The following is a 27,791-nucleotide window of genomic DNA, read 5'->3' as shown; positions in this document are numbered from 1 at the left end:
TATAGTATAGTATAGTATAGTATAGTATAGTATAGTATAGTATAGTATAGTATAGTATAGTATAGTATAGTATAGTATAGTACGGTATAGTACGGTATAGTATAGTATAGTAGCGTACAATATAGTATAGTACAGTTTAGTATAGTACAGTATAGCATACTTCAGCATGGAATTTGGCCTTTAAGGTTCAGGAAATTTCTAAAATCTGCAAGGGCCACATCTTGTTACAAATCTGATACTGATCACGCTTTACACTCCACACTCACAATGCTTTAAGGTTCCTCACAAGAACTTGGCGACATATGAAGTACGTGGATTATTATTCCCATTGACAGATGAGGAAACTGAGGTTCAGAAGATAGAATTTAATTGCCCCAAGGGCATACAGCTAGCAAATGGATTCAAATTCAGGTGAAGGAAAAGTTTTGAGGTTTGCTTAACAATGGCAAAGGAGAAAGGACTCGGATGTTCAAAAACATCTATAGCAGCTCTCTGAGGTGGCAAAGAACTGGACATCCAGCGGATGCCTGTCCATTGGGGAATGGCTGAACAAGTTGTAGCAGATGATTGTGATGGTATACTACTGTGCTGTAAGAAGTAATGAGGGAGATGGTTCCAGAAAAACCTAGGAAGACTTACATGAACTGATGCAAAGTGAGGTAAGCAGAACCAGGAGGACATTGTACACAGTGACAGCAACATTGTAACGATGATCAACTGTGAATGACTCAGCTGTTCTGATCAACATGATGACCAATCATGATTCCAAAGGACTCATAATGAAACATGTTATCTGCCTCGGGCAAACTGAAGTGTATTTTTTTCTTCTTTCTTTCTCGTTTTTTTTTTTAAATTTTTTTTTGGGGGGGAGGAAGCATGGCTAATGCAGATATTTGTTTTGCATAAAAAAGTTTCTGTGCTTTACAAAACCTCAATCTGCCCCCTGAGCCCATCAACTCCTTCTCTGGAGGCGGGAGGCACGTTCCATTGTGAATCCTCTGGAACGGTGGCTGGCCGTTACGTTGATCTTCAAAGCTGTTTACAACTTTACAAGACTGTCACTACATAAACTGTCCTGGTTCTGCTCCCTTCCCCCTGCACCAGCTCATACAAGGGATGCTATAAAACACCCTAGCAAGGGAAATCCCTTCGTACTGTCACCAAAGGACGGGTCTTAAAAAATCCCACTTCTCTGTGAGAAGGAGCAACTCCCCGATTTTAAAGATGAAGAAACTGAGGCTGAAGTCTCCCTGCCGGCCACTGCCTCCCTCTGAGGATTGCTATGAAGATGGGACAGACTGGAGTGTGAGGAGGCTTATGGGCGGAAGAACAAGTAGGAGCCCAGAGAAGGTAGTCGGGTCCTCAACTCATGTGGTGGCCGAGCGGAGGGATGGGATGTGACAGTGAGGAGTTGAGGATGACGCTCTATGACCTCAGGTTACTGGATGGAAAGCAGGAAAAGCAGGGAAGTCTGAAAAAGGGGCCAGTGTAGAGAGGAAAGTATGCCTGCAGGACATCCAGTTCAAAATAGCGAATGGGCAATTGGTGCCGTCTGCCTGGAGCTCAGGAGAAAGCCAGGCTCTGGATCTGTCAGGGTGGTGGTGGGGGACCTCTATCTGCAAAGAGATGGCCCTTAAACCCATAAGCTGGAGGTCTGGTTCTGATACTTCACTTCTCAGGCCTCAGTTTCCTCATCCATAAGATGGGGTTACTGATCCTTGTCCATGGCAGAAAAAAATACCAGACTTGTCAAAAGAACACGTGGACTTGCTTCCCAGCTCCGTCATGTGATTCCCCTCATCCATAGATGACCCTGGTAAATCAGTTTCCCTTTTCGTACCTCATTCTCCTCATCCTGAGCACAGAGATAACAGACTCACAGGCTGTCAGGACAGGAAGGGATTGCAGTGATCATCTGGGCCAACTCTCTAGATTAAGTTTTTTTTATTACATTTTTTAAAATTAACAAGCATTTATTTCTCTCCCTTATACCTCCCTGCCCAACGAAAAAAGAAAGAAAAAAAAAAACTCTTGTAACAGAGAGGCACAGCCAAGCAAAACAAATCCCCCCACTGGCCTCGTCCAAAAATGTTCGTCTCATTCTGTGTCTCAAATCCATCACTTCTCGGTCGGGAGGACAGAGAAGCAACCCCCTGGTTTGAGGGATGAAGAAGCTGAGGCCCAGAGCTTCCCCGACTCCCCAGAGGTTGCTGGGAAGATGATGTCTATTAGCCATGAAGTGTCCCAGAAATGGAAAATCCTCCTCCTTGAGCCTGGGGCTCCTGGAACGACCCTCCCCCTTCACCTGCCATGAGTCCTCTTTCCAGAGCATGTCCCTTGGCCCCAAATCTCAGCTTCTTGCCCCAGTCCTTCTGCCCCCAGCCTCCACTTCAGCCTCTGACCGCCTCCTCTGCTGAGTGGCTGGTCTCCAACCTCCGCCCTAAGATCCATTCTGTACAGTGACCCTTGCCAGCCTGACCTTCCTGAAACGGCGAAGAGTAATGGACTCTCGAGCTTTCTGAACACTGGCAACCTTTATCTGAGCCATGACCCAGCAGTGGAAGGTGGACCCTGGCTGAATTTTGATCCCAGTTCCATCCCTTGTAAGGTCTCTCTTTGTGGTTGTTCAGTCATTTCTCTGTGACCCCAATCTTGGCAGAGATCCTGGAGCGGTTTGCCATTTATTTCTCCAGCTCATGTTACAGATGAGGAAACTGAGGCAAACGGGGTAAAGTGACTTGCCCAGGCTCGCACAGCTATTAAGTGTCTGATTTGAAACTGGCTCTTCCTGACTCCAGGCCTAGTGCTCTATCTACTGCGCCACCTTTCCCATCTGCAAAGTGAGACCAGTACCTTAATGACTCCCTCAATAACTTGCATGGCATAGCTGCAGCAGTCTGACTCCTGGTGACAACCCTGGGAGGTTGGGGGAACAAAGACAACCACGTCATTTTACGGGGAAGTTGAGTCTTTGCCATTACCTGACTAGCCCTTGGGCATCTCTGTCAGAATTTGAACTCAGTTCTCTTGACTGTGTGGTATAGGAGACGGAAGGCCAAAGGTTCTAGTTTCAAATCCTGACTCTGCCACTTAATAGTTGTGAGACGCCGGGCAGGTCACTGCCCTTTCTCTGAGCGTTGGTTTCCTCCTCTCTAAAACCCGGCTCTAAGCTGGGCTCCGGCACTCCAAGGCCACCATTCTTTCCCGGGCCCCTCTGAGGTGCCATGTTTCATGGAAACCCATGAAAGGCAACCCCCAGGGTTCCAGGCACTGATTGCAAAGGCACTTTGTAAACACTGCCTTGGGATATTCTTTTTAAAAAGGCCCAACTTTCAGACACTTGGATTGCTAACAAACGGGATGGGATCAACTCAAAAGGCAACACAATCCCCAGAGACATTTCTAGGACAATTGGACCGCACCTGAAAATTCCAAGTGCCGCTCAGTCCCACTTGACACATGCCAAGAGGACTGAGTCACCCTCCAGGTGCCGCGTCTGACTGAGCAGCCCCCGATCTCCTCTCCTGTGGTTGGACAATGGGCACTTGTGGCCAATGGCCCTCGGCACAGGCTGTGTGCACATTCCACCCTGCAGAGCCAGCAGAACCGCCGCACCCACAAGGGGCGACTTCTTTCCAAATATTTGCTCCCAAAGGTTTAATCTTGCAGAGAAGCTAGGCCTCCACACTTGGCACCTCCTCCCTAGCCCCAGCGGCTACTGCAACACCAGGCGTGAGGAGATGTGGGCCGGAACCAGGGTGGGGGCAGGGTCGGAGGAGAGAAGGGGGCACACAGAAGCCATGCTGAGAAGGTCTAATCGATAGGCCTCGGCAAGAGATTGTACACGGGACATGAGAGAGTGAAGGGCTGAGGATAACCTGGAGGTTTCAGACCCGGGTGACTGGAAGGATGGTGGTCCTCTCACTGGTAACAGGGAAGGCCGGAAGGCGGAGGGTGTGGGGGGAAGGATCCAATATTCTGCTTTGTAGAGGTTAAGTTTGAGCTGCCCAGACCTTGTCTAGCTTGAATGTAAAGTAAACAGGGTGATAGAGAGCTGGGGGTCTGGAGAGAGACTAAGGCTGGACAGATAAATCCAGGAATCACCTGTGTAGGAATAACAACCGAACTCAGGGGAGCCAATGAGATCGTCCAATGAGAAGACCACAGAGGGGAAAATGAAGAGGGCCTGGGACTGAGCCCTGGGGACGCCCACAGTGAAGGCGTTTGATGTGGATCAAGACTGAGTCATGCGGACTGAGGAGGAATTGAGGTTAGCCAGGGAGGAGGACCGAGAGAGAAGTGGGCCATGAAAACCCACAAGGCAGCAGTGATCAACGGTATCAAGGGCACTGGAGAGGTCCCGAAGGATTCAGAGATCCTGGGGACTGGAGACGGCAATGTCAGCTGAGTGACATGGGAGGAAAGCAGAGGGGTCAGGAAAGAGGGAGAGGAGATGAAGCTGAATCATTGAGATGGACGGCGTTCCCAGGGGTCGAGCTGAGAAGGGTGGAGAGGAGATACTGAATAATGGTAGTGGGGCATGACACGATGGAAGCTCTCAGGATGGGGGAGGTGCCCATGAGTACGGAGAGCTGAAGGGCAGAGTAAGGAGGGGTAACAGTGGTGTCAATGAGCCGCTGAAGAAAGGACGGGACAGGAGCGAGGGCACAGACAGAGGGGTTGGTCTGGGCAAGGAGAAGGTCCACTTCACAGAGAGAACACCTGCCAATGTGAGCAGCACGGCGACTCACTGACCAGAGAGTGAACCAGCCCAGGCCCAAGCACAGACTGCGGGGGCCCTCCCTGGAGACCTCACACCAGCTCCGGATGCACGTATCAGCACCTACTATCTTAGTCTAACCTGTATCAATGGGCAACTGCTCCCTCCTCGGACTCATCCCATGTCAGACTCCCCAAAGGCCAGAGCTGGAAGCTGAGGTCTACTCCAGTCCCCTCATTTTATGGATGGGCACACAGGAGGTCCAGAAAGAAGAGGAGACTGGTTCAATGTCACGTAGCTAAGACTTCAACTTGGGTCTCCTGATTCCTAGTCCGGGGCCTGGGAGAGCCTAGGCCACTACACCCCTTCTTGGGCCCCCCTCTTTCTCTGGCCTCTGGGCCCCCAAATCAATAACCCTGGTTCTCCTCCTCCCTTCTGGATCCATTCCTTCTCTGCTCCCATGGATGGCTCCCCATTATTCTGGCTCTGAGCCTTTAGCTGACCCTCCTCACCACATATTTTCTTCCTCGAATACTCTTTTTTGGGGGTCTTTTGTCTATGAGCTCTTCCTCCTTGCATAAACAAAACTTAAAGTCTGGTCAGGGACACAAGACACATGTAAATGTGCCTAGATATATACAGGTACGTATCTATATACTGAGGATGGTACAAAGCAGCACACAGTCCGTTGGTAAAAAAAGAAGCGAGGCTAGGACAGAGCCCTGGGGGACGCCCAGAGCGAGGGGGTTTGATGTGGATAAAGATGCAGTCCCGAAGACTGAGAAGAAATGAGGATTAGAAATGGAGGAAGACTCTTCACTGTTGAATGGATCCAATCATTGGCAACAAAAATACTGATTTTCTGGACGGTACCATCAGAGGCGGCTGCGGGCACACAGCCGGGACATTCAGTTGGTACCAGTCAGGCCCGGGAGCTTGTGCCCACCATGATCCACCGGTGCCCTGGGGGCAGCAAGCACTGACTCATTTGCAATGTCCAGAATCACTTCCTTTCTCTAAACCCCATCATCCCTGGGCAGAGGTTGGAGGGCTAGGATCCTGTCCAGGCTCCACCAACTACATAAGGACCCCCCTTTCATCTTGGGGGAGCTGGCAGATGCACGCCGCCTGGGCACTTGGCACATGATCCCTGAACGGTTTGTAAAGCGAGGCAGACCCTGAAACACAGTGGAAAGAGCCCTGGCCTCAGCATCAGGAGAACCTTGGGTTTGAATTCTGCCTCCCACAGTTTCCAGCTTGGTTCTCCTGAACCAGGCATGATAGGTGACTTCATTTACTTACCTGTGAAGTGGGGATGATATTAACAAGGCCTGCACCTCACAGGTTTGTTATGAAGAGAGCACTAGAGAAAGCCGAGCTGGAGGCATCAACAGTTTGGGGCAGAAAAGAGAAACGGGGTCCCCCATCTGCCAAATGGAGAACAAAGGTACCACAGGGTGAGAGGCAGGAGTCTGAGCCAGAGATCTCCAGCCAATGCAGAAAACACCGAGGCAGCAGCAGTGGTAAGTCTCCTGATCAGGTCAACACCATTACCCTACTCCAATTCTGGCCTTTTAAATGAGCTGATGCAGGCCCTGAGAACACCAGGCTAACGAGCCCTAACAGCTATGCTGCAAGGGATGTCCTCCTGTGATCAGCAGGCCGGGACAGGCCCAGGCCCAGAGACCAGGGCGCCCCATCCTCGCTCCTCCCAGAAACCAGTCTGCTCTCTCCGTGCACAACCTGAGGAGATGCCCAGAGGGCCCAGGGCCTTCCTGTCTAAAGTCCATTTGCCTGGTCTCTCATCATTATGTTTGGGGTGTCTCCCACAGGGCATGTTTTAGGCCGTGAGTGTGAGAGACACTGAAGGCCAGGAGACCAGGCTTAAAATCCTGCCTCTCCCATGTCCTTACCACGTGGGCCACTGTTACAGAGCCCCCTTTCCTCTCTAAGTCTCAGTCTCCTCATCTGTGTAATGGGGAGAATGATACACCTTGCGAGGTTGTTGTGAAAACTTTTTTTGTGAATTATAACTCTGGAAGCTAATGTTTCTGTTGCACTGGAAGGCCTGTGAAGCACTCTGCGGGAATGGCCTCTCATTGGAGCCTGAGAAGGGTGGGAGGGACGTGCTCTGACCGCCATCTGAAGCACGTAAAAATAGGAGCCACGCCCGGCACTGACCTCTCTGTCCCTCACTGTGCCTACCCCCACTGACCTTCTACCTTATCCTCTCCCCCTCCTCCTTGGCTGGAGGCCTACCCTCCCCGCCCAGTCCCAGGCCTGACAACCACCAAGGCTTCATGGGAACAGTCCTGGACAGGACAGCAGAGATCTTAGCCTGGCTCCTCGTGTGGACTCCTGGCTAGCTTTTGGCCCCCATTTCCTCATCTAGAAATAATACCCAGACTGACCTTCTTCACAAGTAAGACAGAGCTGGGGTTCGAGTCTGAAGGTCAGAAGGTCCGAAGGTCCTTTCCTCTTTTGAGTTCAATAAACAAGCATTTAAGTGCCTACTGTGTGCCTGGCATGGTGCTAAGGGTCAGGGACACAGAGAAAGGCTCACATTCCCCTGGGGAAGATGAGATGCAAATAGTGGGACACACACAAGATGGAAGGTGACTTCAGAGGCGGCACTAGCATTAGGGGGCAGGAGGGAGAGCATTCCAGGTGCAGGGCACAGCCGGGGCAAAGGCAGGGTGTCTGGAGATGGAGTGTCCTGTGTGAAGAATGCCAAGGAGGCCAGTGCAGCTGGATTATGCTCTATGAGGACTCTGGGAGTAAGGTGTAAAGAGCCTGGAAAAGTAGGAAGGGGCCAGGTTGTGAAGAGCTTTCAATGCAGAGGGCTCTATAGTGGATCCTGGGAGGAATAGGGAGCCACAGGAGTTCAGTGAGGGGGGGAGGGATGATCTGGTCAGGCATGTGCTTCAGGAAGATCAGTCGGACGACTGAGTGTAGAGAACGGCCTGCAAAGGGGAGAGACTTCAGGGCATGAGGCCAACGAGGAGATGACTGCAACGACCCGGATGGAGGTGAGGAGGAGGACTGACCAAGGTGGCGGCGGCCACAAGTGTGGAGAGAAGGGGCAGGAGAGAGGTTATGACCGTGGTGAAAAAAAGCACAAGATGTGCCAAGAGACCGGATTTGTGTGCGAGTGCCTGAGGAATCCACACCTTGAGGATCGGGAGGATGGGGAGGGAGCGAGGGAGCGAGGGAGCTCGGCTTTGGACACGCTGACAGGACATCCAGCTCTCGATGTCCAGAAAGCAGAGATCTAGGCGTCTCCTGCAGGGACATGATAAATTCCTCCATGAAATGGCAGCATCGGACTAGATCAATCAACCAATCGATGAGCACTGACTAAGGGGCTATGACGTTTGAGCTTTACAAGGTCCTTGTCTATGAATTAAGAAAAGGGTTTGAAAGATCACTGCGGAGCTAACTGGGGACTTTGTAATCCTCTCGGTCGCCATGCTAACCATGCGGCGAGTATCAATACCGAAAGAGCAAAGCACTTAATTAGGATGGAAATGAATAGTAAAGCAACCCAAAAAAATCTTAGCCACATCCTCCAACGAGTACTTTCACTTCCTCCACCAGAGCAGTTTAGGAAGGAGGCTTTTCCCCAGTTCAGGACTCTGAGAAAAGGCAAGGGCTGGACGGTTGTCCCAAAGGGGCTCGGAGGCTAAGGCCCTCTAGGAAGGCCCTGGTGTTTAATCAATTATGGGCTCTCAGTTTGTCCCAACAGAGACACCCAGGCACCAGCTGGTCTGTGGGCCCCTGGCCTCACTGCAGTTGGCTCTCTTGTTCTCCCTCAAACAACACTGAACCTCTGAGCCCGGGTGCGCTGGGGAATGGAGCCCTTTCTCACCAGGACCACACCTGTTAAACACGGGAAAGCCAGAGCAAGAAAACTACCAAGAGGAGGTGTCTCCATGCCTTAGAGAAGCTCCACTCCTGACTCCCAACTTTCTTCATCCCTGCCCTTCTCACGCTGGAAATACCCTTAGCCCTAGGGCCCCTTCCTCTAATTGGTCAACTTCTCCCAGAGCCTCCAATGCAGGAGAAGCAGCCAGGACCACCAGGAATTCATTCCTCTCTGGACTTCTTTGTCAGTCCCTTCTCCTGCCTCCCCCTCAGTATCTTTTTATCTGCTGTTTTCCCCCATTAGAATGTAAGCTCCTCGAGGGCAGGGACTGTCTTTCTGCAACTTGCACTGGCCTAGTACACAGTAAAGTGCTCAATAATGTGGTACAGCAGATGGAGTATGGGACCTGAAGTTGGGAAGATTTGAGCTCAAATCCGACCTTGAGACACTTACTAACTGTGCAACCTTGGACAAGACACTTCACTTTTGCCTGCCTCAGTTTCCACATCTGTAAAATAGAAATAACGATAGCACCTACCTCCCAGGGCTGTTATGAGGAAAAAATGAGATATTTGTAAAGCACTTTTCAAACTTCAAAGCATTATATAAATGCTGGCTATTAACATTATTAATGGTAGTAATAATAAATGCTTGTTTACTTGACTTTGGTCATTAATTCATTCGTTCAACAAATATCAACGTGTCAGACGATAAACCCACAGGAAAAACAGAGTGACTTTATAAACATCTGACTTGCTCTTCATAAGGAGGAGGGCAAGGAGGCGTTTTCTGGGTGGGTGAAAGACCCTGTAATGTGATCATGTGCACCTGAGACCGTTTCTTTACCCAACCTAACAATAACATCGAGGCGAACGTACTGACCAGGTCCCACAGATAACAGAGAAAAGCTGGGATTCTGGCTCCTCAAAGGACAGCTATGGAGGCCGAAGGGACGGTGGAGGCTGGGGCAACCCGAGGAAAGGCTTGAGGTTACACAGGTACAAGCATCACGGGCAAGATTTGAAGCCGGATCTCCCGACTTCCAGACCAGGGGTTTGTCCTCTCCACTAGTGGTGACCAACTCAAACAGAAATGGGGCCACTCCCCCATCCCTCCAGGCCCGGCAGCACGCCGGCTTAGTTTGTTTAATTGCATTTTTATTTTGTTAAATATTTCTCAATTACATTCTAATCTGCTTCAGGCCCCCTTGGCTAGGTTGCAGGCCCCATGTTTGACCTCACTCAAGCAGACAGACATTCCTCCTCCACGTTATTTCTTTTCTTTCTAATTTCAAGTCTTCCTCCTTCAGGAAGCTTTCCAGGATGAACCCACCCCCCATTCCGCAGCCTCCCAGGACCGGCTTTGCCATCCCTTCCCTTCAATGCCCTCCAGCAATTCTACTTTTCTATTACCTAGACAGACCCTTCACGACAAAACCGTCTTCTTTAAATGCATCCAAACACTGCTTTGGACTTCTGTTCTCCACCCAGACCTGGCACGATCTCATTAGTGAAAAAATCATCTGCACCTGATGCCTCTACTTACCCTCTTCTCCATCTTTCCTTGACCCTCTGCGGCCTTCCAACCTTACTCCACCCACCCTGCTCCCTCCAAAGTGACCAGTCATCTCCTAACTGCCCGACGTAATGGCCTTTGCTCAGGCCTCACCTTTCCTGACTTTGCTTGCAGCCTTTCACACCGCTGATCCCCCTCTTGTCTTCCCTCCAGGTTTTCATACCAGCAAAAGCTCCGGGTTCTCCTTCTACCTGGGCCAATCTTCCTTCCCAGTCTCCTCTGCTGATTTGTCATTCAAGTCACCCTGACCCGACTGACCCTGGGCCTTCTTTTCCTTTCTCATTAGCCTCTCACTAGACGATGTCATCGGCTTCCATCTCTAAGCAGATGTTTCTCACATCTGTATGTCTAACCCTCGTGTGTCCCAAGCTTCAGTCCTGCATCACCAACTGGCCACTGGCCATTTCAACCTGACCAGAGTCACAATCTTCCCCCCAAGCCTTCCTTTCTCTGGATCTTCCGGAGGTCTGTGCCCTCAGCATCATCCCCAGCTCTCTCTCTCCTTTGCCTCCCCAGTGCCCAATGGCTGCCCAATCTTCTCGAGGCCATTTCCACCAGTCTTCCTTTCTGCACTCTCAAAGCTGCCATTCTAGGTCATCGCCACTTGCTGGACCATTACCGTAACCTTCAATCTGGCCTTCCTACTATGAGGCTCTCCCCACTTCAATCCATCCACCCTCCAGACAGCTGCCAAAACCTCTGAAGAAGAGGTCTGATCCTATCAAAGCCCCAGCCCCAATCAATAAACTCCAATGATTTCCAATTGCCTCCAAAAGCAAAGATACAATTTTCTGTTTAACATTAAATTTTCAAAACATTTTGAACTAGGAAGCTAGGTGGCACAGTGGATAAGGTGCTAGGCCCGGAGACAGAAAGATCTGAGTTCAAATCCTATGCCAGACACTTCCTAGCCCTGTGACCCTAGGCAAGTCACTTCACCTGTTTGCTTCCATTTCTGTTGCCTGTAAAAAGTGGGGATAATAACAGTCCCTACCTCCCTGGGCTGTTGTGTGGATCAAATGAGATGATATTTGTAAAGTGCTTTAGAAACCTTAAAGCACTATATAAATGCTAGATATTATTTCTATTAGCTAACTGAAACACTAAGGGCATTTCGATATACAGCAGATCACAAAGGGTGAAACTATGAATCTCTATTTCATATTGCTTACTTTTTAAAAAGTACACAATAAATTCTACATATTACTTTCAAAACTATCCCATTTGAACATGCTTCCTTTTGAAATTCCTTCTGCACATTAAAAATATTTCAATGGTCATTTTTTGAACCTCCTTACTGCAAACTCCCACCCCCCACCCACCTCCAATTAACTGAAAGAAAAAAACATTTGCAATAATCATAGTCGTACAAAATAAATCCAAACAGCAGGTATGTTTAAAAATGTACCTTGAGTTTATCATCACTTCTGTATCAGGAGCTGGGCAGCATGCTTCATCACAGTGCTTTAGAGACAAGGCTAGCCATGTCACTGATCAGAGTTAAAAAGTCTGGCACAGAGCTGGCACTTAAATGCTTATTCCCTTCCCTTTCAACTGCTGAAATAAATTTACCTTTCTAGGTTTTGTGTGAGTCTCGTATTTGCATCTCAGAATTCCTAATCAGCTCTAGTCTTTTCATCAGAAATATTTAAAAGTCCTCTATTTCATTAAAAATTCATCTTCCCCTACAGGATTATACTAAGCTTGCAAAGTAAATTATCCTTGATTGTAAGCCTCTTATCTTTTGCCTTTGGGATTATTGTAGTCCAAGATCTCTTCTCATTCAAGGCAGAAGATGTCAGATCTTGTGTCATCCTGACTGTGGGTCTTTGGTACTTGAACTGCTTCTTTCTGGATGCCTGTAGCATTTTTTCTTTCAAAGTTCTGGATTTTGGCTATGGCATTCCTGGGACTTTTCCTTTTGGGGCTTCTTTCTGAAGATGATTGCTAGATTATATCTTCACTTTGACTTCTGGCTCTAATAGATCTGGGATGTTTTTATTGGTAATACCTTGAAATATAATTTCCAGGGCTTTTTTTTAAACCATGGTTTTCAGAGTCCTATGATTCTTTAATTATCTTTCCTTGATCTATTTTCTAGAATAGGTTTTTGTTTTTTTAAAAAATCAGATATCTTACATTTTATCCTTTTGTTTTTTCTAATCTCTTGATAGTATCCTAAAATTCCTTGCTACCTCATGGAGCTACTGATTTTCTTAGGTCTATTCTAGTTTTTGGGGAGTCCGTTACTTGGGTAAAGTTTAACAGTTTCCCTTCTAAGATATTAATTCTCCTTCAAAGTCTTCCCTCAAGAGCTTTTATTTTATTTTAGCTCTTGCTTCTTCTTCTAAATAGTCTGGGTAGAAAATCCATGTTTCTCCTTTGGGTCCTGCTTGTAGTTATTATGGAACCATTCTCTCCTTCTTTGGGGGGAATCTTTAGATATGTAATAATTTCAGATACTGGTCAGTGCTTTCTTTGATATATTCATCTCACTAGCTTGAGTTCATGAATTGAGGTGGAGGTGAGGAGGGAGGGCATTCCAGGCACGGAGGATAGCCAGTGCAAAAGCATGGAGATGGGAGACATATGTTGTGTGTGAGGACCAGAGAGACAGCCCATTTGGCTGGATCACATCATACAAGCCTTGAAGGAATGTTCAGTGAGTGAGGTTTGAAAGATAATTTCAAGGCAAGTTGTTCTCCAAGACTTAAGGAGAAGAATTCAGAATCAGGTATCCTTCCTGCTCAACCCCTTGACTCACCTGAGGAGCAAGTGTTGACCCTCCAGAGTCTTCACCCAATACACAGACTGCCCTGCGTGGCCGTCCAGGGTGGTGTCTACTCTTCGGGTCTCCAGGTTCCAGACATGTATCAGTCCACCGAGTGACCTGTCAAACAATACTCCAGATGTTGTTTTAGTTAGCCCTGGAAGTGTGACTGCTGCCCCTCCCCCCCCAACCCCACCTTTTCTTTTAAAACTCCCTGGGATCCAAAGACCACTGCTATCCAGGAAGAGGTGACCTCCCTATAATGTGGCAGATGATGGGAATGAGACCTGATGTGCTTGTGAACAAAGATGGCGTCTCAAACCCCAAAGGAGCCATCCGGCTGTATAAGACTTTCATTTCTCTCTAGTCATCCCCAGCACTGCCCTCACCTCTAAGAAAGACCTGCAGCAGTGAGTGACCTGTCCACAATGGCCTAAGAAAGCGCAGAACCTCAAGATTGAGAGAGTGCCTTCCTCACAATAACCCAATCAGCAAGGCAGGACAAGTAGTATAATCCCCAATTTTCAGAAGAGGAAACAGAGGCTGGGAGAGCGGAAGGGTCTTGCCTAAGATCACATCTGTCTTGGTGGTGGTGGAGTAAGGACTCTAAATTCCTGGCTCCTTTCCCTGGACCACCAGGCCTCTCAAATTTAAAATGAAATCCAGAGCAGAAGGCAAGTTTAATCCTATTTAAGTGAACAAAGTGCTTTTCAAATACTTCAGGAACATCCATCTACATACAACTGAAAGGCCATTACCAAGCACTCTTACTTACTCATTAAACCAGGTTAGAAGGACCTCTACTCACCAGTACTTGGTTAGACTTAGTTACTTAGTATACGTGAAGATAACAAAAACAATGTTTCTTTACAAAGGTATTTTCCAACAGAAAAGGCTGATCACGTTGCTTACCCAGAGAACAGCAGTGGGGGGCTGTGGGCCTTGCTTCTGCAGGAGAAATGCAGGGTATTTACTGCTGACTGCGAACCTCGAAGTACAAACTGTGGTGAAGGAGGGGCAAGAGCCATGACCGGGAGAGAAATCCACGAACACCTGCCTTCTCAAGAAAGAAAGAACAAAACAATGTGCTTACTTCTGTCCATCTTGGCTTAAAGCTCATAAATGCTGAGGGAAGGGAGGGCTTCCTTTTTTTTTGGTCACAGAATCACAAAATGTATGAGTTGAAAAAGGACTCAACCACCCCTTAGTCCAACCTGCATGTGGAAGGAAAGCCCTAGAACATCCCTGAAAGTGGTCCTCCAGCCTCTGTCTGAAGCTCCCCTCCCCAGGAGGGCCCCCCTCCCATTCTGAAGCTGCCCTCCCCCAGGTGGGCCCCCATCCCACTCTGAAGCTCCCCTCCCCCAGGTGGGCCCCCCATCCCATTCTGAAGCTCCCCTTCCCAGGAGGGCTCCCCTCCCATTCTGAAGCTTCCCTCCCCCAGGAGGGCCCCCCTCCCATTCTGGGGCAGCTCTCCTTGGGACGTCTGTCCTGGCTCAAGCCCAAATTTGCCTCTATGCAACTTCCACTGGTTCCTGGGTCTAGCACCCAGACCAAACACTGCTAATTCCTCATCACTACAATGGCCAGGCACATGGTTAAAGCCCGACACCAGGTGCCTTCTGTCTGTTCCCTGGCCTTTCCCGTTTTCATCTGACACAGACTTAAGAGCTCATCACACCAGACTAGCTGCCATCGGGATGCTCTCTCCCTTGTGTACGTCCTTCTTAAAATGTGGTGCCCACTTCAGGGAGAGGTGGAGCCAAGGTGGTGGAGCAAAGGCAGGGACTCACCTGAGCTCTCCCCCAAACCCCTCCAAATACCCTTAAAATGGCTCTAAACAAATTCCAGAGCAGCAGAACCCACAAAAAGAGAGAGTGAAATGAATTTCCAGCCCAAGACAACTTGGAAGGTTGGCAGGAAAGGTCTGTTGCACCAAGGCACTAGGGCTCCAGCAAACCTGGAGCAGGCCTCAGGGGCCTTTATCACTGGCAGCAGCGGCAGTTTCCAGACCTCCCAGCTCACAGATGCCAAAGACAACTTAGAAAGGTCTGTCACAGCTGGGTGAGAGTGGAGTCAGTATAGAGCAGACTGGGCCCCAGTAAACCAGGAGCAGGCCCTGGGAGTGACTGAATCAGTAGCTACAGTGGCTGATTCCAGAGTTCTCTGCCCACAGACGGTAACAGGGTCGAACGACCGGTCAGAAGCAGATTACAGGGGTCTCTTTGCTAGCACTAAGGCAGGACTCTGTTGCTTTGCCCATACTCAGATCCAGGTGCTGGGTGGCAGTTCCAGGGTGAGGAGGAACACTAGCACTCCAGAGCTTATGGCCGCACAGGAGGGGGGAACTTCCTCAGAGTTCTAGGGCAGAAGAGTGCTTGTGGTCACTTATAGACCACAGCACAGACCAAGAGAGGAATAAACACCTCTCCTTAGATCACACCTCCTTGAAAGAACTGAAAACTTACAGGTCCCTAGAAGTATCTCTGAAACCAGTTGTGCAAAACCCCTGAAATTTGGGACAGTGCACCCTCTACCCTGGAAGCAGAGCCCTACTTTAGAGTTAAAAGTCAAGACACAGGCTGGGAAAATGAGCAAACAGGGGCAGAGCCAAGATGGCAGAGGAAAAGCAGTGACTTGCTTGAGCTCTCCCTCAAACCCCTCCAAATACCTATAAAAAATGGCTCTAAACAAATTCTAAAGCAGCAGAACCCACAAAAAAACAGAGTAAAACAAATTTCCAGCCCAAGACAACCTGGATGGCTGATCAGAAAGGTATATCGTGCCGGGCGGGGAGAGGAGCGCAGTTTGGCGTGGGTGTGCAGGCCGCAGCGACCCTTGAGCAGGCCTCAGAGGGCTGAATCACAGGCAGCTGTGGCAGTTTCCAGACTTCTCAACCCACGAACGCCAAAGACAACTTAGAAGGTCAGTGTTGGAAAAGCCTGTGACTGCGGTGACAGAAGAAGCTAGGTCTCAGCCACCCTGAGGGCAGCGGCCACCTCCTGAGCTTCTGGCCCACAGACTGAGGGGGAGTCAAGTGGCTGATCAGAAGGGGATTGCAAGGATCTCTTTGCCAGGGCTGAGGCCAAAATCTCTTGCTTTGCCCATGCTTGGATCTGGGTCACAGTTCTGAGGGGTGGTCCTGGGGCGAGGAGTAATGCTGGCGTGGTGGTTGTTGTGGCAGTGGAGAGGAAACACCTCGCCCCTTATCATACCACCTTGGAAGAACTGAAAATTTTCAGGTCCCTAGAAGTATCTCTGAAAACAGCTGTACAACCCCCCAAAGCTTGGGCCAGTACATTCTCCACATTGGAAACAGACTCTTACCTTAACAAAGAGTTTAAAACTCAAGTAATGGTTGGGATCATGAGCAAACCTCGCAAAAAGAGTCAGACTATATTATCTTACTTTGGTGACAAATAGGATCAAAACATACAACCAGAAGAAGAAAACAAAGTCAAAGCTCCTACATCCAAAACTTCCAAGGAAAATGAGCAAACAACAGAAAAAATTCTCACCATAGAAAGCTACTATGGTGACAAAGAAAATCAAAACACACACTCAGAAGACAATAACACAGTCAAAGCTCCTACATCCAAAACCTCCAAGTAAAATATGAATTGGTCTCAGGCCATGGAAGAGCTCAAAAAAGATTCTGAAAATCAAGTAAAAGAAGCAGAAGAAAAATTGGGAAGAGAAATGAGAGTGATGCAAGAAAACCATGAAGAACAAGTCAACAGCTTGGTAGAGGAGGCACAAAAAAATACTGAAGAAAATAACATCTTAAAAACAAACTAGGCCAAATGGTAAAAGAGGCACAAAAAGCCGATGAGCAGAATTCTGCCTTCAAAAGCAGAACTGGCCAAATGGAAAAGGAAGTCCAAAGCTCACTGAAGAAAATGATTCCTTAAAAATTGGAATGGAGCAAATGGAAGGTAATGACTTTCTGAGAAATCAAGAAACAATAAAACAAAACTAAAAGAATGGAAAAAATGGAAGACGATGTGAAGTATCTCATTGGTAAAATGTGGTGCCCAGAACCGAATTCTATGCTCCAGGGGAAGTAGGGTGGAGGAAGAGTATAGTGGGACCACCCATCACCCAGTTCTTCATGGGAACCATGCATCAGTTTCCTCCTCTGAAGACACACAGTAGACACAAGTAAACAGTAACATATGAGGAACTCTGAAGAAGAATCAGAGAAATGTATGATTGGAAAAAAAAGAGATAGAGAGAGAGAGATAGGCTGGTTACCTGGCAGGAACAAGAGTGACTGGCAGACGGCCAGTCTTGTGCACTCTTGGAATTTCTCAACATCCAGAGAAAGGCGCCGGCACATTCTGTAGACTCCCTATAGCAACTTTATGGCAGCATGTGAACAGTGGCAGCACTGGTGGAGCAGGAATGGATAGGATTCATAACTCTGGTTAAGTCATGTAACTGCTGTTTGACTCAGTTTGCTCAGCTGTAAAATGGGGATAATAATAATAGCACCACCTTCCTAGGACTATTTTGAGGATCAAATGAGATAATAATTGTAAAGTGTTTATTTAGCACAGCTCCTAACACAGCTGCTGTAGCCACCACCACCACCACCACCACCACACTACTACTACTACTACTACCACCACCACCACACTACTACCACTACTACCACCACCACCACTACTACTACCACTACCACTGCTATTACTACTACTGGTACCACTACCACTACCACCACCACCACCACCACCACCACCACTACTACTACATCAATGACTGAGAAGATGGCATAAATGGCAGGGTCATCACATTTGCAGATGACACGAAGCTGAAAACAATAGTCAGTATTCTGGATGGACAGGTTTAGAATCCAAAAAATTATCTAGAATATTGAGCCCAATTTATTAAGATGAAATTTACATAGAAAAATGTAAAGTCTCACATTTGGATCAAAAATTAATTTTACAAGTAGATAGAGGAAGTATGACTAGAGAGCAACTAATCTGAAAATGGGGAGCGTGGGGGGAGGTGTGGTGCCAATGGACTCCAAGCTCAGGGATGAGTCAAACTGAAGGGGCAGACAATGTCATGCTGCTTCAAGAGAGGCATAATTTAAATTAAAACAACTCTGAGGTACCACCTCCTACCTATCAGATTGGCTAATACGAAAGAGAAGGAAAATTATAAATGCTAAAGAAGATGTGGGAAAATTGGAACACTAATGCATTGCCGATGGAGTTGTGAACTGATCTAATCATTCTCGAGAGCAACTTGGCACTATGCCCAAAGGGCAATCAAACTGACCCTTTGACCCAGAAATACCACCACTAGGTCTATATCCCAAAGAGATTTAAAAAGGGTGGGGAGACCTACATGTATAAACATATTTATAGCAGTTCTTTTTGTGGTGGCAAAGAACTGGAAATTCTCATCAATTGCTCATCAAATGGGGAATGGCTGAACAAGTTGTGATACATGATTCTAATGGAGTACTACTATTGTGCTATAAGAAATGATGAGCAGTCGGATTTCAGAAAAACCTGGAAAAATTTACATAAACTGATGCAGAGTGAAATGAGCAGAACCAGGAGAACACTATACACAATAACAGCAACACTGTACAATGATCAACTGTGAATGACTTAGCTCTTCTCAGCAATACAATGATCTGAGACAATTCCAGAGGGCTCATGATGAAAAAAGGTATCCATCTCCGGAGAAAGAACTGATGGAGTCTGAATGCAGATCGAAACATACTATTTTTAACTTTATTTCTCTTGTTGTCGTTTTTTTTTTTTTTGGTCTGTGTCTTCTTTCACAACATGACTAATATGGAAACATGTTTTGCAAGACTGCACATGTGTAACTTGTATCAAACTGCTTATTGTCTCAGGGAAGGGGGAGGGGAAGGAGGGAGGGAGAGAATTTGGAACTCAAAATTTTAAAAAACAAATGTTAAAATTGTTTATCTACATGTAATTGAGAAAAAAAGTTAAATGCTCGCCCCCCTCCAAAAAAGGAGAGAGGCACAATTTCAACTAATAAAGAAATGACAGTCTTGCCAAATTCTGTCCTGGTCAGATCACATCTGGACTGTTGGGTCCAATTCTAGCAGTCACATTTTAGGAAGGATAATGATAAGCTGAACATTGTCTAGAGGAAGGTAATGAGAACAGAGAAAGGTATAAAGTTCATTCTGTATGAGGGTCAACTAAAGGAACTGGGGATATTTTAGCTCAGAGGAGGAAAGCTTTAGGGAAGACACAAGAGTTAAAGGGAAGGAGAAGAGAGGAGAGGAGAGGAGAAGAGAAGGGGATAGGAGAGGAGAGAAGGGAAAAGGAGGAGAGGAGAGGAGAGGAAGAGAGGAGGAGAGGGGAGACAGAGACAGAGACAGAGAGCAGGCTTAGCAGCCTTCCCCAGTCCCTTTGTGAGTGGCAGCAGTCAGAGAGCTAGATTTACCAATATAAAGCTCAAGTGACACATGATCTTTCCACGTAAGAGGGTGGATTTTCTAGTCCATGATGAGCAGGCAGAGATGCCAAACATCCCAGGCTGGTCCCTGGGCTTGGGCTTGTCGGCCGGTCCACAACAACCTGTAGGCAGCTCACAGGAACCTTCACAGGACCTTTTGCCTACCAAGCTCCTCCTTCGCCATCCCACTTGGCACCTGCCTTCTCCTCCCAATCTCACATGTTTGTTGGGGTTTGTTGGGGTACCTCTTCGCCTCACAGATCTCCAACAGCCAAATAATTTCTAGAAAAATTCCAAAAGCCACTAGCAAGAAGATGCCACCTTTTCTGAATTTTTCACAGCTGGCTATGTACTTTCCTGGAGAGGTTAAACGCTGAACTGGGGGTGAGAGGTTCTGGGTTTGAATTTTGACAAATCACTTCCCTTTATGGGTCTCCGTTTTCTCATCTATTAAAATGGGTGGGGGGTTGGATGAGATAATCTCTAAGGGTCCTGACCAATCTATAGCCTATAATACTGGGGTGGTTTAACTAGTATGTATCAGTTCAATCATTTTTATTTATTTATTCATTTTAGGCCATTGGGGTTAAGTGACTTGCCCAGGGTCACACAGCTAGTAAGTGATAAGTGTTTGGTCTGAGGCTGGGTTTGAACTCGGGAGCTCCTGACTTCTGAGCCAATGCTCTATCCACTATGCCACCTAGTTGCCCCTGAGTTCAATCTTTTTAAAAACAATTCTCCTTTTGTTCCAGAGGCTCTAGACTAGCCACCCATCTGGAGATGTTCTTCCCAGAACAGGCCGGTGCTCTCTCTTTTCACTGGGTCAAGTCCTGCAGACAGCCCCAGCCACCTGCTGGAGAACAGGGCCCCGCCTCTGAGCGTTCGTCCATCTGACACTCTTCACAAGCAGGATGTTGGCTTCAAAAAGATCGTTAAGGTATCGGCTGCCTTTTTTACAGCCCGCGCTCTTCCGATTTTCCGGTGAAATCAGCTGTCGTGCCCCTCCTGTCTCCTCCACTTCTCTCCTTCCCCACCGTCTTCTCCGCCCTGCACCACACTGTGGAGTCAGAAGGCCTTCGGTGGAGACCGACGTCACTCAATAGGTCTCCATCAACCAGCCATTTCCCAATGTCTCTGCTAAAGTGCTTGAGGGAGGACTGAAGGACGTCCTCAGCAGGAGAAGGTGGCAAAAGCTGCTCAGCTCCGTCATTCCCTGGGAAAAGGAGAGGGGCCTCACATCATCATCTCCCTGCCTCCTAAACCGGGTGAGTGTTTACAAGCACATCATGCAGGACAGCTTTGCAAAGAGGTAGCAACTTTTTTTTTTTAAATGGGGAAAACGGAAATCTACTAGCCCACAAAAAAGGAGCCTGAAGTAAACTTCTGGGGCTCCTGGGGGACCTTGAGTGAGTCTGCAGACCAGCATGCAACTGTGGTGTTATTGTGGCAACCAAGTTCCTTCGTAATAACCCAGTCTTTACCCCAAGAAGAGAAACACCAGGCTTAAAAGGCAAAATGGACACCCCAAGAGGCTGCCCGAGCCCTTGCAGCACAAGGTGAGGGGAGAGCTGAAGCGTCCCACCTCAAGGACGGACTAGTCACTGACAGGTCTGACAGCAGACGGAGCAGCAAGGTATTGGGGAGACCCCCCCTTAGTCCAACCTGCTTGTTTATAGATGGAGAAACTGAGGCCCAGAGAGGGCAGGGGACTTGCTCAAGGCCACACAGTGAGTAAACGTTAAAGTGGGGATCGAAGCCTGGGTTGACTGGACAATTGTGATAATCACTCTCCACTCAGCTATCAAACTGATCTTCCTTGAACACAGGTCTGTCTATACCAGCCCTCTACTCAAAAGGTGGTTCCGTGGTCCCCTGTGCCCTCCAGGATCAAATAGAAAATGCTCTGTTGGCATTCAAAGCCCCTTCCTACCTTCCAGCCTTCCTACACCGCATTCTCTCCCATGAACTCTGCATGATACCTCATCTCCCGATTCCAGGCATTCTCCCTGACTGTGCCCCCTGCCTGGTGCTCTCTCCCTCCTCATCTCACCCTCCTGGCTTCCTTCAAGTCTCAGGTAAAGGTCCACCTTTGACAAGAAATCTTACCAGGTGCTCCTTAAGCTTTATGCCTTCCGCCTGAGACTGCCTCTAATGCATCCTGCACACAGTGTGTCTGTACAGAGCTATACATTCTGCGCATAGCTTGCTTACACGTTGTCTCCCCCATCAGACGGGGAGCCTCCTGCCAGTAGGAGCTGTTTGTTTTTTGCCGTTCTTTGTATCCCCAGCCTTAGCATCGTGCCTAATCAGTGCTGGCTGACTGACTCACTGACTGGAAGACCAGACCGTGTAAAGCTCAAGTCTTCCCTGACTCACTGCAGACAAAGCCGTCTGTTAGCAAAGCTCTCTGCCGTCTCGGCCACCTCCCCAGACACTTCTGAAGCGACAAACACTCTGGGTCTAACCTTCGCCATGCTTGACTGCCCATGGCCCATGGCCCACCCAATCCAGGGCCTATAGGAGGCATCTGGGCAGAGGGAGGAATCAGCCCAGAGGTGATCGAGGATTAACCAGGCAGGCTTTTAATGGCATTCTTCTAATTAAAGACACAGGTTTCACCAACACACGGAAAGTCTGTACACAAGGAGATTGAAGGGTTTAAAACACCAGGAACGGTGCATGTCCTTACAGGGACCATGGTGCAGTTGGGCCCAAAGAGGAGCTTAAGACCCACAGACAGACATACTGTGCCTGACGCAGGCCCAAGAAACAAGGCTGATGAGTTAATGCATTCCTTTTTTGAGGAAGTTTGATGGACAAATAGAGTAAGTCAGTCACAGGAAGAGCTGATTCGCCCCACCCCCTCAAGGTATACGGGAAGACCGAAGCCCCCAGCTGCCCTGCCCAATTACTTTCAAGACTACTGAGCTCTACCAACCACGGCTTCCATGTACCTCATCCCAAGGAAAGGCTGGCCTGCCAGATGGCACTCGCCTAATCTCCCTCTGGGTCATTCCTTCATTTATTTCACCTGTGGCCCCCTACTCAAACCTGCAAAGGGCCTTAGATCAAAACACACTCAGAGGGACCCTGATGCCCTGCCCGCTGCCCCCTGCCCCATCCTCCCAGAAAGAAGCCAGAAGGTTCGAGCAGGACCAAAAGAACACACCCATGACATGGCAGATCCTACAATCCCAGAGCAGAAGAGGACAGGGCCAAGAGACCACCCCCCACATTCCACAGCTTCCTGCTCCCCCAACCCCTCTCCCCCCCTCCCCCCACCTCGACTGACTCAAGGAGTCAGGCTTTGCTAAGCTCGGTTTCAGGGTCAAGTGATGAGCTCAGTTGTCCTTAGGCCAAACCCAATGCTTGGGAGATGAATGAAAAGCATTGCCCTGAGAATGACAAAGACAGACACCAGCCTGTGCTCCAGTCCTCTGTAGTTACAGTACTGAGAAGGACAGGAACAGAATTTTATGTTATTTTTAATCCTTCTGTGCTGCTGTCCCCAAGGCGACATGACTTAGGCGCTACAGAAAAGGATGAACCTCCCCCTGAGCTGAGGATAGCTGAGCATTTAGTGGCTGCGTTGCCCTGCCTCCTGGGCATTCTCTCTGTTCTGGGTTTTCATGACGCAGCTCTCTCCCAGTTCTCTCCCCACCAGTCCGTCTGCTCCTCAGTCATCCGAGTCAGAAGGGTCAAGCTGGCAAGGCCAGCAGCATTCCTGAAGGGCCTGACCAGAGGAAGAGGGAATTGGGAAATGCTTAACACGGTAAATAAAAATCCAATATAGGGAACAAAAGAGTTCATTTGTGGTTTTCTAAGTCAAATGCCGGTTCCCCAAGGCTCTGCCCTGGCTGCTCTCTCAACTGGTGACCTCTTGGGCTCCCCGGGTTCCATGGTCCCTGCTATGAAGATGACTGTCACACCTCTATGTGTACTGGAAGTCCCCGGAGTATCTCAAACTCAACAGGTCCAAAACAAAACCGCACGTTTTCTCCAAACTCTCTCTGCTTCCAAACAGTCCATTTTCTGTCAAGGGCACCACCACGCTTCCAGAGCCCTGGTTTTCGATCTTGGGTTCACCTCGCTTTCTCACTCTCGCTCATTCCACAAATCCAACCAGTCTCCAAGTCTTGCCAATTTTACGGCCACGACCTTTCCTGTGTTCACTCCCTTCTCTCCCCTTATAAATCGATCACCTCCGTTCAAGTCCTTCACGTCTCACCTGGACCATAGCGAGAGTCATCTACCTGGCTTCCCTGCCTCAGGCGTCTCCCCTAACTAACTAACTCTAACAATCTCCCAAAAAGCACAGGTCTGACCACTCAGTTCACTTGTCAAGAAACAAATGACCCCTATTACCTCCAGGACCAAAATATCCTGGCTAGCACTGAATGGCCTTGACGACAGCTCTGATCTACCCTCTTAGCCTTTATGTACACTCTTCCCCTTTCATTCTCCAGGTGCAGCCAAACTGGCCCACCTTCCCTATGGCTGTGCAGGGCACTGCCCAGGATCCTCCTGGTCACTCGGGCTCCCAACCCAGCGGTCATCTTGGCTCCTCACTATTCTCACAAGGCCTGTCAATTCTTCCTTTGTAACATCTCTTGAACACTCCCCCTTCTCTCCTCTGACAAGGCCCTCATTACCTCACACCTGGACTGCTGGGGAAGGGGAGGAGTTGGCCTGCCTCTAGTCTCTCCCCACCCCAGTCCATCCTCCATTCAGCCACCAAAGGGATGTTCCTAAAGCATAGCTCTGATCATGTCACCCCCTACTCGGTAAATTCCAGTGGCTCCCTATGGCCTCCAGGGGCAAATACAAAATGCTCTGGTTGGCCTTCAAAGCCCTTCATAACCTGGCCCCTAGTCCTTTCCCAGTCTTCTCATAACTCACTTCCCAACGCAGACTCTTTGGTCCAGTGACCCCGGCCTCCTGGCTATTCCACGGACAAGACTCTCCATCTCTCGGCTCTGGGCACTTTCTCTGGCCATCCCCCAGGCTTGGAATGCTCTCCCTCCTCTGCTTCCACTACTGACCTCCCTGGCTTCCTTCAGTTTCCATCCAAAATCCCAACTACTAAAGGAAGCCTCCCCAACCTCTCTGAATTCCACTGCCTTCTCTCTCTTTTTTTTTTAAATTAATTTATTTTGATTTATCAACAACCACTTCCATAAGCTTTTGAGTTTTAAATTTTTTCCCCCACCCTCCCCACCTCCCTCTCCAAGACAGCACGCAATCTGATATAGGCTCTACATATACATTTTTATTAAACATATTTTCACATTAGTGATGTTGTAAGTAAGAATTAGAACCAATAGGAGGAACCACCAGAAAGAGGAAACAAAACACAATGGAAGAAAAAAAAATAGCAAATAGTATGCTTCGCTCTGCATTCAAACTCCATAGTTCTTTCTTTGGATGTGAATAGCATATTCCAGCATGAGACTTTTGGAGAAGTCTTAGATCCTCGCATTGCTGAGAAGGGCTAAGTCTATCAATATTAGTCATTGCACAACGTAGCTGTTACTGTGTACAACATTCTCCTGGTTCTGCTCACTCCACTCAGCATCAGACCATGCAAGTCTTTCCTGGTTTTTCTGAAGTCTGCCTGTTCATCATTTCTTATAGAACAAAAGTATTCTATTACATTCATGTACCACCACTTGTTCAGCCATTCCCCAACTGATGGGCATCCTCTCAATTTCCAATTCTTTGCCACCACAGAAAGAGCTGCTATGAATATTTTTGCACATGTGGGTCCTTTTCCCTTTTGTATGATCCCTCTGGGATACAGCCCTAGAAGTGCTGTTGGTGGGTCAAAGGGTATGCACATTTTGATAGCCCTTTGGGCAGTTCCAAACTGCTCTCCAGAATGGTTGGATAATTTCACAACTCCACCAACAATGCATTAGTGTTCCAATTTCCCCACATCTTCTCCAACATTTATCATTTTCTTGTTTCGTCATCTTGGCCAATCTGATAGGTGTGATGTGGTACCTCAGAGTTGTTTTGATTTGCATTTCTCTAATCAATAGTGATTTAGAGCATTTTTTCATTTGACTATAGATGGCTTTCATTTCTTCATCTGAGAACTGCCTGTCCATATCCTTTGACCATTTATCAATTGGGGAATGACTTGTATTCTTATAAATTTGCCTTAATTTTCTAGATATTTTAGAAATGAGGCCCTTATCAGAGACCGGATGTAAAAATTCTTTCCCAGTTTTCTACTTTCCTTCTAATCTTAGATGCATTGGCTTTGTTTGTGCAAAAAATTTTCAATTTAATTTAATCAAAGTTATCTATTTTGCATTTCGTAATGTTCTCTATCTCCTGTTTGGTCATGAATTCTTCTGTTCTCCATAAATCTATAGGTAAACTATTCCCTGCTCTCCCAGTTTGCTTACAGTATCCGCCTTTACATCTAAATAACGAACCTGCCTTCCCTTTCTTAACGAGGTCTTATTTTATTTCTTCCGTATAGAGTTCGCGTTGTATATTTTTGTTCACATGTTGTCTCCCTCATTAGACTGTAAGCCCCTTCAAGGGCCAGGATCGTCTTCTGCCTCTTCTTGTATCCCCAGCACTGAGCTTGGCGCCTGGCACACAGGAGGCCCTTAATAAATGATTACTTATCAATAGATTGCTGCTGCCCCTCCGACACTTCATAGTACACATACAGTACACACACGGTACACACAGTACACACATGGTACACACAGTACACACACACACACACACACACACACACACACACACACACATACACACGCCACTTCCATGCCTGGAACGCTCTCCCTCCTCGCCTCTTTCACGTCTCAGGTTAAGGACTATCCTCTACAGAGAGCTTCTCCTGACCCCCAGATGCTAGCGCCTCTCTCCCTCTCAAAGTAATTGTTGTTGTTTCAATTGTGTCTAATCCTTCATGACTCCATTTGGGGTTTTCTTGCCAGAGGTCCTGGAGTGGTTTACCACTTCCTTCTCTACCTCATTTTATAGAGACGGAAACTGAGGCAAATGGAGTTAAATGACTTGCCCAGGGTCACTCAGCTAGGAAGTGTCTGAGGCTGGATTTGAACTCAAGGAGATAAGTCTTCCTGACTCCAGGCCTAGCATTCTTTCTAGTGCACCACTTAGCTGTCCCAAAACATCTTCCCCTGACTGGAAATCTAATAAATGCTTGACTGAGTCAAAAAAGGGGAGATGTTATTCTCACACACAGACACATGCAGGAAGTCTCATGCAAATGCTCACACAGGGTCATATGTCTCTGATCACATACAACACCCCCTCCACATCTCACACACCAGTCTCTCATATAGACATTCTATTATAAATCTCTCCAGGGGCTGGAAGCACAATGCACGATTTTCAGTGAACATGGGAATCACTCCCCTTAAAAATAGCCATCAATATCCATTAGAAGGCTCTGCTTGGTGGTGAGTACAGCACAGAGCAGGAGATATTTTCTGAAGTCATTTTAATTTTGTTCAGCAAGATGGCAGAACCATCCCTGCAGTATAGATTTCAATTAGTAATTGTCACTTGAAGAATGTAAATGTCAGAAAGATTACCTTCCAACAATCTCTCTGAAGCCTCAAAATGTTAACAGATTCCCACAGGAAAAATTCCAGCCACTCTCCTATTCCCACTCCCGTCATCTGCATCTCCATCACACTCTGAATCCCAAACAAATTGTTATTAAAACGTCGCCCCATCCCCCTCCTCTTTCCATCTTGCTGAATCTTCGAAGCAAAGGGATCTGGGGGGTGTTTTTTTAAGAGTCATCTCACCTTTTTGTGTGTGTTTACTCTCACAGTCACTGAGAGTAGGAAAAAGATTTCCAGGTACATCAGAAATAAATCTCCCTGGGCATGTCTGGCTGACTTCAGCGAGCAGGTGCGCAGACATAATTATTACTGCAGAGCACTCAGCACAACCAGGTGTGCTCCTGACCAAGTATGCGAAGTCCCTGTTATTCTTTGGAAATTCCTGGCCTGCCAGGTGCCATTCTCCCCAAAGTAAAGCAAGATTAAAGAATTACTCAGTAGAAATGTCAGCAGCCCTCTGGCTTTGCCCCTTGCTGTATTCCTCTGCTCCAAACCAAGTGCCTCCTTGGGCCGGGCCTCCCTTTTAATTGGAGGGCAAAGACAACAGACGTCCCTGGCTACGCAGCACCAAGGCAGGCTTGGTTGGCCAGGTCACCCTCATGCCGACAACATTTCGTGGCGGAGCCTCATGTTTGGGATGCTTGTTATCTGACATGAACAGGAAACAGGTGTCGACTGCAAGTGCCTCAGGACTGTTGCTGAGCACCAAGGCCCTCTACCTTCCAGCTCACCCCAGGGTGTCTGCTGACAGATTTACTACAGTCTGTAATATGTAAATGATATAGTAATTAA

General features: G+C 47.8%; 1 protein-coding gene across 4 annotated transcripts in view; it reads right to left on the bottom strand.

The window, feature by feature from the left end:
- GNB1L (G protein subunit beta 1 like) overlaps positions 1-27,791 on the bottom strand; it is a 150,085-nt gene that overhangs the window by 42,650 nt on the left and 79,644 nt on the right. For 2 of the 4 annotated variants that reach the window (XM_027859433.1, XM_027859434.1), the window contains exons 1-3: positions 17,182-17,384; positions 13,843-13,987; positions 12,925-13,050 (exon numbers count right to left, since the gene is read on the bottom strand). In XM_027859433.1, the coding sequence (XP_027715234.1) occupies positions 12,925-13,050; positions 13,843-13,987; positions 17,182-17,266 (356 nt within the window). In that variant the 5' untranslated portion in view covers positions 17,267-17,384. Of the gene's footprint in view, positions 1-12,924; positions 13,051-13,842; positions 13,988-17,181; positions 17,385-27,791 lie in introns of those variants that run through there. The other 2 variants (XM_027859435.1, XM_027859436.1) reach the window with 1 other exon arrangement.

The sequence above is a fragment of the Vombatus ursinus genome, unplaced genomic scaffold (genome assembly GCF_900497805.2).
Source record: "Vombatus ursinus unplaced genomic scaffold, bare-nosed wombat genome assembly UNPS02014167.1, whole genome shotgun sequence".
Lineage (NCBI taxonomy): Eukaryota > Metazoa > Chordata > Mammalia > Diprotodontia > Vombatidae > Vombatus > Vombatus ursinus.
Note: the sequence above shows the minus strand (reverse complement) of the source record. Positions and strands in the feature narration are given on the sequence as shown.